Source organism: Coturnix japonica, chromosome 8 (genome assembly GCF_001577835.2).
Source record: "Coturnix japonica isolate 7356 chromosome 8, Coturnix japonica 2.1, whole genome shotgun sequence".
Lineage (NCBI taxonomy): Eukaryota > Metazoa > Chordata > Aves > Galliformes > Phasianidae > Coturnix > Coturnix japonica.
In genome coordinates, this window is record NC_029523.1 from 21,577,254 (window position 1) to 21,590,110 (window position 12,857).

The window sequence follows — 12,857 nt, forward strand, 5'->3', positions numbered from 1 at the left end:
CTGTGTTAAGGTAGCTGTCAAAGAAACCCTGTGTAACAGATGACTTGCTTATTTTCTGTTACATCTACCTACATGTGTTTAATAGTTGTTACTTACACAGAGGTTTAATTCCTGTGAAATATTTCTTACTTTATTTATTTGAATGTTGTACTTTGCAATTCGTAGTAAGTTGGAAAGAGCAGAGTTCCAATCTGTTTCCCAATGAAGATCAAGTCCCATTTCTTCTCTGTACTTTGGGTGAGTGTAGTGGGTTAAGGATGAACGTGATTGCTTGCACTGATGCTAATCGTATCATTCCAAAGTTGGTTGGATGGTTTGCCAGGAACAGACAGAATGGATCTTGTAGTGGCAGTTACAGTCATTTCTGATGAGATTTGGTGCCTTGTGGCTGTAGCTTCATACAGGCATAAAGGCATCTGGGTCCCAGAAAAATACTAAAATTCTTGATTTATGTAACACTGAATCACTTTGAAGTCCTTCCTTCAGTACTAGCAATTAATATTAATCACTGTAGAATGACTGGTGTTTAAATTTTGATTCTTTTACTAAAGAATAACCATATCGAAAAATCCTCTAGAGCAGCGTTTTAATAACTTCTCTGCTTTATCACTTCCATCTCCTTCCTTTCTCTCACATGGCCTTTCTGTCCCATCCCTTTCCTTCTCTTCCTGACCTGAGTTGGTATCTCAATTTCTTACTGCTGTAGATAATTACAAATTTGCCAGTGATTTTTGTGTGTTTTCACTTGGTTGGTTTCTTTCTCTCTCAGTTTTGTTAGTTCCATGTCTGTGAAGTTCTAAGCAAGTGCTGGTGGTGTGTTAAAGAAACCTGACTCTTATTGTGCCTTGAGCTGTTTTACATACTAAGACAGCCTGCTTTAGGAATCAGGCAGTTGCCTGTTGGTACAGCTGCTGGCAGATGCAGGGTGTAATTGTGGCTCTTGTATTTGAGTGACCTGGGGCACTCTGAAAATAATGAAGTCAATATTTTGTATGTATTATAATATTCCTGACTTAGAAAAAGCAATTAAACTAAACTGGGTGGGAGGAGAACAGCAGCAATGGTTGGGTTCACCCCTGGCTGTGTGTGACAACTGGAGTTGCCAAATTTTACTGATACTAAATGTCTAAATTCATGTAGTGGTCTGTCTGTGATTTGATAAACTGACAGAAATACGCAGGATGTGTTTCATGAAGTAATTCTTACAGGTATTTAGCTTCACATCTTTGCCTTCACCATTTCTGGTCCCTTCTGCCTGCCCACCTCAGTGGCACTTTGTTCAGCTGTAGCTGATGCAGTGCTGTGGAGCAGCTTTTTGCCAGGTGTTTAAGCTAAGGAAGGGTGTTCAAAGTATTGAGACTTAAGTCTGTGCTACCTCTATCTGTTTGTGCTATTTACAGCTTTTTTCCCCTTGATTCTCTTCATAACATTAACTGGAAATCTGTAGAATAATCTTAATAGTCTTAAAGTTGACACAGAGATACTGGCTAATGGGAACTTACAGCAGAAGTGAAGAAATTCACCTGGTGTGCAGAGAAAGTTCCTAGTGGTGCTGGTACAGTGTTTAACATTGGTTTGGGGGCTCTGAGCTAGTTGGGTAGAACCTACATTGTGAAACGTGACTGTGTCCTGCAGGGTAGAAGGGGTGTTTTTAAAGCTTATTGAGCTTGTTTGAACAGGTCCTCATAAAACACTTAGGCATGGAGTGTGGTGATGATGTATGGAGTTGTTCTTAGTTGCTCTATCACGTGGTGAGGAACACCAACATCTTATGGCTGAAAATGTAAAGGCTCCTGAACGAGGCTTGCTATTAGAGCTCTCACGTAACACAAAACTGCTAAGTCATACAAGATTGATTTGTTGATACTCTTAACATTTTTTCCTTAAGGACCAAAATAATGAGGAGAAGCACGCAGATGGACTTATAGTAAGTTTAAATCTAATCTTTACCTCCCTTCACTTCTGCAGAACATGTGAACAGAGACCTGATTTTCCACTCATTTTGCAATGTTGTTCTTCCTTTCTCTAATGTGCTGCTTCAAGTATCTCACTGAAATTCCCATTGAGTTGTTAACTTCTGAGACTGGCTCACAGCCTTACTGTTAGAAAATACAGTGCCAGTTTTATACTGGCTGTTTTAAATGACATTGTTGTGACTGAACACATAGAGAAGTCTGCTTGTGAGCAGATGAAAGGGAAATCACTGGTATATTAATAGTTCTATGTTCCATCTGAGATATCCTCATGTATAAAATAGATCAGCCATCCATGTGCTTCCAGCAACTTGTCTGTTGTGCAGTGCTGCTCATTCAGCACACTTGTATTCTGTCTGTTGAAGCAGCGTTCTTTCTTTAATCTAACTTCTGCATTCTTAATGTAACTTCTGTCTTCTTTGGTTTAAGTCACTTCTCTTTCCTTGTTCTCTTTTTTATCACTCAAGTACATTCCAGGTACTTTTCATAGGAAACTGGTTTCAGTAAAACACGACTCTAAAAGTTAAAATCTATTTTCATTGCAGTTGGCTGTAATTGCAAAGCCTTGTTTGTCTTTCCTTTGTATACAGCTTTGCTGGTATGGTTTTCTGTCACGAACTTTGGAGTAAAGGTGCACATACAGGTTTTGGCCTCATGCTTGTTGCAAGTAAGATAAACAGTTCCCCTGAGTGTCCCATAGTTCAGACCTTCATGTAATAGAGTAGGCTCTGGACAAGAGGGCATGCAGCCCTGCCAGGCAGTGTCCTGTGGTAGAGGTGGTGCAGACAGCAGATCTACAGCTTGGAGATTGTAATACAGGTACTGCAACTTACCAGAGACTACATCTGATTTTCTGCTTTCTCACTGTCTGTGCTCTGGCTTATGCTGAAAAAGTATATTTAATGATACCACAAGATGTGAAGGCTGAAATTCTGCTTCTCCTGAGCTCAGTACTGTCCTGGGTAGAGGTCAGGATCTTGCTGCTTTGCTGGAATGGCAGTTTGGCTGTTCCTACATGCTTGGATTTTTTTTTACCCTGTTGTTAAAATCACAGTATGATACATTCAGATCTTCCTTCATTTCTAAACCGTGAAGGCACAGCCCAAAATATCTGAGGAGAAACCTCCAGTTCATGCTGCACATGAACCTTATTCTTAAATAATTCTCCAAACGAAGTCAAAAGATGAAGTTGTTTTTTTTCTTCCTTATCACAGCAGTGTTCTGTAGTTCTTTATCGTGTGACAAGTTTCCCTAAAACCTACAGGAGACAGATACAGCAATAGAGTCTCCTGTATCACGGGGCTGTCTTTGTTCTGAAGTCTCTCAGCTCTCAGAACAGGATGATGATTTTGAACTGTGATGTTTGTGGGACAGGGAGCTGCCTTTGTTGCACGTGTAAGTGCACAAGACATTAAGGTCATGTCTGAGGGAGGTTGGCTTTGTGCTGGAATGAAGTGGAGTAACAGTAAATGCACTGGACTGTTTATTGGCAGACAAGTTAATGTAACTTGGTGATTTTTATACCTTTTTTTCTCTAACTAGGGATTTTTTTTTCTAAGGTAACCAGAGAACAATCATCATAGAATTGCTCAGGTTGGAAAAGGCCTTAAAGATCATCAAGTCCAACCACAGCCTAACCACACTACTCTTAACTCTTAACAACCCTGCACTAAGTCACGTCCCTTTGTTCTGATATAAGCTCCGCGCTATAGAAAGTCTTCTGGGTTCAGAAAAAGAGTTAACCAGGGAAGAGGCAAGAATGTTGTCTTCCTTTTGTAGGAAGTTGAGATGATGAGGTATTATATTGGTTCCTTTGCTTGATAGATTTTGGTTTAAATACAGCAGCGAGATCTCCTAGTAAGCAGGCAATGAAAGATTTTCCGCTTTGACATAGATTAATGTTTTCTAATGGCAAGATATGTGGAAAAGGGTCTTACACGCCTCTTACCAAGCAGTAAGACAGAATAAGATACAAATTCAGGTTGCTACGTGTAAACATATATGAGAAACAGTGCTCAGATGATAACAGAATAACAAGTCAGTGAAGCAAGGCAAAATCATGCCTGTCTGAATTAAAAGATCATTGCAATGTAGGTTTCCAGGAGGCTTTTCTGGTATAAAAGCCAAAAACTTACACTGAAACCAGTGACTTTTGTGAGCAGTGATTCCAGGTGGTGCTAAAGTGCTTGGGTTCTTGACAAGAGTGAGGTGTCCTTTACTGATAACTATCAGCTTGCTTTCAAAAGAATTTTGGTAACAAAGTGGCACTTCATGGCTGTAAATGTGCCCATGGTTCCTGACTAAATGTATGGGTTAGTTAAGTTTGACCAGGTTAATTTCTGGGAAAATAAAAAGTCTTTTGAAAGTAGATTATCCGTCCTATTTTCTGCCAGAAGACGTGTCTGCCTTTCCACTTTGTGTGTGCGCAGTGTGTATTACTGGGCATTGGGGTACCAGCAGCTAGAACGTGAAGGATGAATTCTTTATAGGACAAGTAAAACCTGTGGCAAATTCTGTTAAGTATTTAAAAATGTGTGCAAGGAATCAAAATATTACTATTTCCAAAGTATTTCCTGTGTCCTCAGCTGTCAATTTGTGTTTCACTTTCCCTCTCAGGAATTTGCTGCCTTGCATTTAAGCATTTCTTGTGCTCGTGGTCTTCTTATCGTCTATGCTGCTGATTTATTTATTGCTTTTAATTGAGGAAAAAAAAATGTGCTTTTGTTTCTTTTATCTCAGAGTACTATAAACCCTGTTGATGCAGTCTATCAGCCCAGTCCTTTGGAACAGCCAGTGATCAGTGCAATGCCTTCCCAGACTGTTATACCTCCAGGTACGGAAGAGAAGCTCACTAGCAATATTCATGAACAAGCAGGATGCAGCTGCACTCCAGATGGAGGGGCTGCATGAAGGTGGATGGTTTCTATGCCACGTGTGTGCAATAAAGGTGCTCACTGCACCTGGTGGTGCAAAGCAAGGGAAAAGAGGTGAGGTGTGGAGCTTCCTCAGCCATCAGGTAACACCGCCTCTAGTTCTGTGGGTAAGCCTATGTGTTACACTTGTAACACATGAGTTATTACACGCTTGAGTTATTAGCTTACGCTTCTAAGAAACACTTTTTAGCCAACTAATGGCAACTGTTGAAATTAAATATCTGAATTCTAATGAACACTGACAGAAAGGCGCTTCTCTGGGAGATTTGTTGTGAGTGAGATGACACCATGTGGAATCTCCTTCCTCAGAAATGCAGAGTTCTCAGAATTAAAGGTGACTGTTGTACTTAACGTATCAAAATGTGTCCTAGAACCTCAGCTGTGCAAGTCAGAGCAGCGACCCTCATCTTTACCAGTGGGACCCGTAATAGCAGCACTTGGAAATCAGACTCCAACACCAAATAGTACAGGTACAGCTCTGTGTAAATGGCTGATGTACAGAAAAAAGCTGAATGTATGCTGTCTGTGGTCTGCTGTGCTATTAAAATGATATCACACAGGCCAACCCATTGATATAATCCTTCATCAGTAATTCTAGTGATGTGATTTGATACTTGATTTATTTGTTGCCTATTAACCGCTTGACTTAACCTGGTAGATTTGTCAGATTGTCTGACTTTGTTTCTGAAACGAGCAGAATGTTTGTTTTGATCTCCTTACAGTGAGAGCAGTCAAATTTGCAATAGGTTCTGCAGAAAAACTGAGAAATCTTCATCTTGGGAGATATTTAAGATCTGACTGTATGTGAATTTGAACAGTCTGTTTGAACTTTGAAGTTACTTTTGCTTCAGTGGGGAGTTGGACCAGATGACTTTTACAGGTCCATTCCAACACAAACCATGCTGTCTAACTGTAGAATTGCTCAGTATTGCTGTTTTGCCTTTAATCTGCAACTTTGGAGAAGATATGTCCTTAGACTTCACTGTTGTTCTCAGCTCTTTTTGGGGGCTGACATTTCTTGTTATCTTTTAAGCTAAGCTGAATAAGAACCTGCCTAATGATTGCTTCTAATGTTGTAAGCTATGTTAGCTTCTGGGCTTGCTTGAGCCCTCACTGATGTTATCAGTCTTAGAGAACTGGTGGGTTTAGGGTTTTTTTTTAATTGTTTTTTCTTTATTATTTGATTGTTGTTCTTAAATTAAATGTATAATTCTTAACACTCCACAGGAAGCGGGCAGTCAGCACCTAGCAGCAGCCTCACTTCTCCAAGCCATGTCAATCTGTCTCCAAACACGGTGCCGGATTTCTCTTACTCAAGCAGTGAGGATGAATTCTATGATGCTGATGAATTCTATCAGAGCAGTTCTTCCCCCAAGCGATGTATGGAGTAAGTAGCTGAAAGAACGCAGTGTGTGCTGAATACTGATTCTATTTTTGTTGTTGTTTTGTTGTTTTTTTTTAATCTCAAGTGTATGGCTCTACTTGTAGAGGTTGTTTAATCAAACAAGAGCGATTGGCTTAAAATAAACAAACAAAAAAGGCAAGTCGCTCTTTATAAAACAGAATAAGAGCACCTTGTCCCCTGCATGGCTGTCTGTCAGGGATGCTGTTTCCTTCCCATTCCAGCTGAAACACACACTGACATGACCCTTAAAGTAGACTGAAATAGGGAAGCCATCAGCTCAGAGAATCAAGCTAAAACTAGGATATATTTCATATATATACGTATAGTGTAAATAGCCAAATCCCTGTCACAAAATAATAATAGTAATAATAATGAAAACAAAAACCCCTTAAGTTGCCTGCCTTTCCCTAAGATGCTATTTCTTGAATCAGAAACATAATTTTAAGAGATGCTACACAGTGAAATAGCATGCAAACTCATCAGAAAACTGAAACCTGTGTATAGCAATGTCATAATATATGATAATAATTTCTGAATTTTCTCATTTTCTCAAGCACTGATTCTTCTTCTTTAGTTCTTCAGGGTCTGCTGCAGTCCTGACTCGCAGCAGCACAGGGAGTAGTTTGAAACGTCCGGATACCACAGAGTCACTCAATTCTTCCATGTCCAATGGGACAAACGATGCTGGTAAGTGGACTGTGTGAACTTTATGTAAGGAACTCTTAATTGTCCATCTGTCTGTAAACTGTGTCAGTGTATGTATATAACAAAGTACTTGTGGAAAATAAGACCTTTCTAATGGCTTTTATATGTATGTGTGTGTGTGTGTGTGCTAGATAAATATAGAGTCTTTGAAAGTTCAGAGAAAAAAGCAATTTGGTCTTTTTAGATCTCTTCGATCCTCCTGACGATAGAGATGATGATGCAGAAGGAGAATCAGTGGAAGAACATAAGAGTGTTATCATGCATCTCTTGTCACAAGTCAGATTAGGAATGGATCTAACAAAGGTAAACTTGCCATGGGGAGGGAGAGGAAAGCTTTGAGTTCTGTATAAATTGCTTCAGCACCGAAGTGATAATCTAACTGTACACTTAATGGCTAGTTATGCTATGGCATTTTATTGTTAATTGGAATTGTTAATGGGAGAGGAAAAAATGAGTGCTGAATAAGTATATCTGACTCCTAAAATCTGATTGGACAGTTTTCTGTCAGAAATAACTGTTGTAGGAAGCAGGACAGGTGGAATGTTGCTACTGCGTACAGCATCCCTGTTAGCCCACATTTATAGGCAGTTCAAGGATTGGTTCAAAGAGAAGGAGATCTGCGATATCCCAAAGTATGGAAACATTAAGATCCGCATGTAAGGGCTCGTTTTCTTTACTCAGGTGGTTCTTCCAACATTTATCCTGGAAAGAAGGTCGCTGTTGGAAATGTATGCTGACTTCTTTGCACACCCGGACTTATTTGTCAGGTACTCAATGTTTACAGTAGAGCATTAACTGGTTCTTACGTTGTTTATGACTCTTGTGGTCTGTCAAATATATATTACTAACGTTGAAGAACAATGCTTCAGTACTGATCTAAACTTAAAGAACAGTCATAGTAATCAATCAAACATTTAGCTGTAAAGCAACTAACCATCCAGAAACCTTCCCATGTTTGAGATACCTATTCATGTGACATGTTGTCTTTTCTTCTTTTCTCTGTTTTGGACTCTGAAGCATTAGTGACCAGAAGGATCCAAAAGAAAGAATGGTTCAAGTGGTTAAATGGTACCTCTCAGCTTTTCATGCAGGAAGAAAAGGGTCAGTTGCCAAAAAGCCTTACAATCCCATTCTGGGCGAGATCTTTCGATGTCATTGGGTACTACCAGGCACTGAAGGTGAAGATGATATGGTTAGTTTTCTAGTGGTATGTTTTTTGGTGCTTATAACCCATGCACATAATTCCCAAAGCTTGATCAGTTCACTGGCTAAAATTGCATGTGCTGCGTTCAAGGAGCAAAGTTTACAAATTGTGGCTACTTCTCCACTGATTTTCTTGCCTCCCTCTTCTTCCTTTTCTTTGGGTAGAGGTTTTCAATACTGTGCATAACAAAACCAGAGCCTTCAGGTTTTTATAAGAACTAGAAGACTTGTTGAAAACGTTCTTTTATTTCCTGAACAGCATCCTATTAATTTTTCTTTGAAGAACTGATAAAAATCAGAACTTTAAACGCTGCGTATTTTGAACTTGAGTTTCTTTCCATCACTTAACATGTGGAAGGCAGCACAGTTTGCCCAGTATGTTCAGTTCTGGTCTTAAAATCTTCTCCTCAAGTGTGAAAGGTACAAAGACTTCTCAAATTTGGATTCCGAGCTTGCACAGTGTTTTAGTTGGTTACCTGTGCCTGGCCACTCCTTCTTTTGTACTCCAATGGAGTAGAACTGTGCTTCAGTGAAGGACCTCTGTGTCTGAAATAATCTACCAGTGTCTGAGGGCATCCAAAGTCTTTTTTCTTGTTTCTGAGGTGAATGTTTAAACTCTCTCTTTGTATTTTTCCTTCCGTTGCTTCTGACAAATTACTACTTGTGATTTGCCACAGGTAACAAGTGGTACCTGGTTGTGTGAGACGTATGATCTGACCATTGCTAATATGTGTGTCAGACTTTGAGAAGTAAACAGGAAAATGAGCTCTGCCACCCATCTGTTATTAGCTAATAAAAAATAAAGGGAATTTAAATATTACTTTTTAATCGAGTTTATGCATGGCTTTTTAACTGTTGCTTCAGTATCGTGCTCATCACCCCCAAATAACTTTCCATTTAAAACCCAGAGAGCAGAAGCTGTACCTTCCTTTTGGAAAGCATCGTAGTTTCAGGAATGAGTTCCTCCACATTAAATTTGCAAACTGAGAAATACATGAAACACAACTGAAGTTTGTTTCTAGAAGCCTATTTTAAACATGGAAGCAGCTTCTCTTGTGAGCATCCTGTTACTTTCTGGTGTTAACACTGTCAGTGATGAAAATCCTCTCTCCTATCACACAGGAGCCAGTTTCAGAAGGACCAGTTCCATGGGTCAGCAAAAGCAACGTAACGTTTGTGGCAGAGCAGGTCTCTCACCATCCTCCAAGTAAGCTGACAACGACTTTGCTAACAGTGAAGTAACTTTGCAACAGTGAAGTCAGAATCTGCTTTAAATCTTGGCTTTACATTTTCTCTCTCAATCTAAAAGCTGAACATTTTTTCTATAAGTATCTTTCACAGAGAGAAACAAATTCAAACCGTTGTTGTGTTTTCATGGGCACTTTGAGAGATTTCCTGATGCAGGAATTTGGAGGCTCTATTCATCTCTTCATTTCTTAGTTAATTTCTTGTGCTGCTGATCTTAATGCCTCTTTCTCTTCAGTTTCAGCATTTTATGCAGAGTGTTTTAACAAGAGGATACAATTCAATGCTCACATATGGACCAAGTCAAAATTCTTAGGAATGTCAATCGGAGTTCATAACATCGGGCAAGGTACGTGTGTGCAAAGTAACAGCAGCAGGAAAACCCACATTCTGCAACTTGAACTTCAACAAAAAATATTTCAAGTCATCCTATGGGCCACAGGTGTTTGAGTTTATGAAAGCAGAACTTAAGTACCAAGGAATTGAGGAATTGATTTTCTAGAGCCAGATTCTGCCTGTAAACCCCACAGTTCTCCCAGCCTTGTCTGGCAGCCAGGCATTCCCAGGCTCTACGAGAAATGAAGCTCTCCACCTTTTCTTTTTACGGTATCTCTTTTTAATGAAGCATCTCAGGAGATCATTTATGAGAAGTTTTATGAAGGTTTTGCTGCATATTTTAAACTTTTTTTTTTCTTTTTAATAGGGTGTGTCACATGCCTGGATTATGACGAACATTATATTTTGACCTTCCCTAATGGTTACGGGAGGTAAGTAAATACCCTGTTTGGTATTTTCATTTCTCTCATCTTGTAACACATCATATTTCATATTTCGCACTTACAAGGCTTTACATGGGTATACGTGTGCTTATAATTGCAGGTCTATTCTCACTGTGCCATGGATCGAGCTTGGTGGAGAATGCAGTATTAGCTGCTCAAAGACAGGCTATAATGCTTCCATTGTCTTCCACACAAAACCATTTTATGGAGGAAAGAAGCACAGAATTACAGCTGAAATCTTGTAAGCAAGCACCTTTTGTCAATTTGTTTCAGTTTTCTCTACTTAAATGCTGACTGTGCTTTTCAAAGTCAACACTGTGAAATCCTGAAACATCTTTACCCAACAACTCGGGTTGTGGTGATTATGTGCCATGGGGTGTCTATTACAGCCAGATGGTTTGTGAGGAATGCTGCATAAACCCGCATTTTAGCCTAGCATGCTCTGAAGTATTCTTAGCTGCATCCCAAAAGGAATTTGAGTTTTTAGCCCTGAGTTATCTAAGATCAAGTCTTTGATCCTTTGGGTTTTTTTTTTAGTTACTATAATACAGCTGGGAAATGTCTGCTTTGTTTCCTAGTTCTCCTAATGACAAGAAACCCTTCTGCTCTGTGGAAGGAGAATGGAATGGTGTCATGTATGCAAAATACTCAACAGGGGTAAAGTACCTTTCTTTTTCTTTAAACTGTGTTTATATAACGATGATATAAAATTAGACGAACATTAGCAGCTGGGAACTCGTGGGAAGATGCTCAAAAGATGACAGGAATGCTGAGCTCAGGATTTAGGTTCTGAATACAACCAGTACACAGGAATGTGATGGGATGTACATTGTAAGTCCAGATAAAGAACTGATGTCTTTTTTTTACTCTCTCGCTAGGAGAATGCTGTCTTTATAGATACCAAGAAAATGCCTATAATTAAGAAGAAGGTAAGGAAATTGGAGGATCAAGAGGACTTTGAGTCTCGATGGTAAGAACTTCAGTTAAACTGACAAATTCAGCTCTATTTGTTGTAGCTGAGCAGCGGTGTGACTGAGTGGGCGCTCCTAACTGCTCACTGCATGGACAGCTGCACTCTGCTGTGGCCCTCACTGAGGGAGGGACTGAAGCATGAGCAGGTTGGGGCTGTAACAGGAAAGAGGAGATGAGATGTAGCTCTTGGACACATCCTTGCTGGGAGGTCCAGAGAGCTTTGCTGCAACCTCCCTGTTTCTGGCAGTTGGCAGCGCAGTTGTGGTTTAATAGGTGTATTACTGTCCTTTGAGCTGATCGCTTCTCCAAACAGCAATAACTAATATGCAGTAATAGGTTTCTGCAGCCTCCAAGCACTGTGCTTCTCTAAAGCTATCTCCATGCAAACTTCTGTTTTCAGCTTATGGAAAGATGTGACCTACAACTTGAAAATAAGAGACATTGATGCAGCTACAGCTGCGAAGCATGCACTCGAGGAAAGACAAAGAGCTGAAGCCAGAGCCAGAAAGGAGAATGAGACACCATGGGAAACAAGGGTGAGCTTTTTTCAAGGCGTGTTCATGTCTTATAGCACATTGTATTTTGCTGTCCCTTTGCAGCTTAGGCATGAAAAGCTTACTCTTGGTTATTCCCTTTCCTCTAGTTATTCCATGAAGATGGAGAATGCTGGGTTTACGATGAGCCACTACTGAAACGACTCGCTGCCAGTAAACACTGAGGGGGTTAGAAGAGCAGGAAACGTTCAGGCCTCGACTTAGCAGAGTTCACATCTGATACCAGGATCGTCATCTGTTGTCACGGACGTAATGTGTGGAGCACCTGTCCCCTCCAGTTACAGTGGTTCCTATCTCAGGGATACCGGACTTACTGATGCAGATCAGCAATTAAACAAAACAGGAAGCGTCTTGGCTGCACGGTGACTCCTGTTGGACTCTGCTGGACTGGCAGTGCATGCAGGCTGCAGGCGCAGGCTGCTGGAGCCCTTCCACTGATGCTTCTGAAGCATCTGGGCTGTGACGTACACCTTGTATAACCACTGTGAAGGCCTCGACATTTGGTATCAGTTACATTATATTCCTGGGTTCTACATATTAAAGAAACCAACAGAAAGCAACATGCAAGACATCATTTAAATCTAGCTAATGTTTGCTATGTGTAAATACGAGGATTCCTTTGATGGGAAGGTTTGTTAGAAACTGCTACATAAATGTTATCTTCCACCTGTATGATAATCAAATCTTTTGGCATTTCAGCGTCTTGCCCAAAATAACTTTGTTCTTTTGAGATTAAAATGTAACCATAGGTAATTCTACCCAGTGCATCTTAAGGCTTCATAAATAGATTTTTCAAAATTCTCCTAAGGACTTTTTATTTATTTCATAATAAACCTTTGCAGCAAGACTGTATCTGCAGCTGAGTGATGGCCGTTTTATGGACACTACTTTGATAGCACTGCAAGTAGTTAAACCTCCTTCCCAAAGACAGCAATGAACTGCTGGCACAAGGCACGGAATGGGCAGCACCTACAGCATTTCTCTCCAGGTTCCACCAGGCCTCTCCTTTCTGTTACCAGCTGGAGCTTTTATGTCGTTTAGCCTGAAGCTGAATGTCCTTGGGGTGAGTAGCTGGATGGAGCAACCAA

General features: G+C 40.2%; 1 protein-coding gene across 7 annotated transcripts in view; it reads left to right on the forward strand.

The window, feature by feature from the left end:
* The window catches only part of OSBPL9 (oxysterol binding protein like 9), a 48,606-nt gene extending 35,985 nt beyond the window's left edge, over positions 1-12,621 (forward strand). For 6 of the 7 annotated variants that reach the window (XM_015870572.2, XM_015870570.2, XM_032446156.1 and 3 more), the window contains 16 exons: positions 1,889-1,927; positions 4,713-4,806; positions 5,278-5,376; positions 6,134-6,293; positions 6,886-6,998; positions 7,201-7,319; positions 7,698-7,783; positions 8,034-8,208; positions 9,342-9,426; positions 9,703-9,813; positions 10,168-10,231; positions 10,344-10,484; positions 10,822-10,900; positions 11,122-11,213; positions 11,616-11,751; positions 11,859-12,621. In XM_015870572.2, coding sequence (XP_015726058.1) covers positions 1,889-1,927; positions 4,713-4,806; positions 5,278-5,376; positions 6,134-6,293; positions 6,886-6,998; positions 7,201-7,319; positions 7,698-7,783; positions 8,034-8,208; positions 9,342-9,426; positions 9,703-9,813; positions 10,168-10,231; positions 10,344-10,484; positions 10,822-10,900; positions 11,122-11,213; positions 11,616-11,751; positions 11,859-11,933 — 1,668 coding nt within the window. In that variant the 3' untranslated portion in view covers positions 11,934-12,621. The remainder of the gene's footprint in view (positions 1-1,888; positions 1,928-4,712; positions 4,807-5,277; positions 5,377-6,133; positions 6,294-6,885; positions 6,999-7,200; positions 7,320-7,697; positions 7,784-8,033; positions 8,209-9,341; positions 9,427-9,702; positions 9,814-10,167; positions 10,232-10,343; positions 10,485-10,821; positions 10,901-11,121; positions 11,214-11,615; positions 11,752-11,858) is intronic. The other variant, XM_015870573.1, reaches the window with a different exon arrangement.
* Positions 12,622-12,857: the final 236 nt, after the last annotated feature.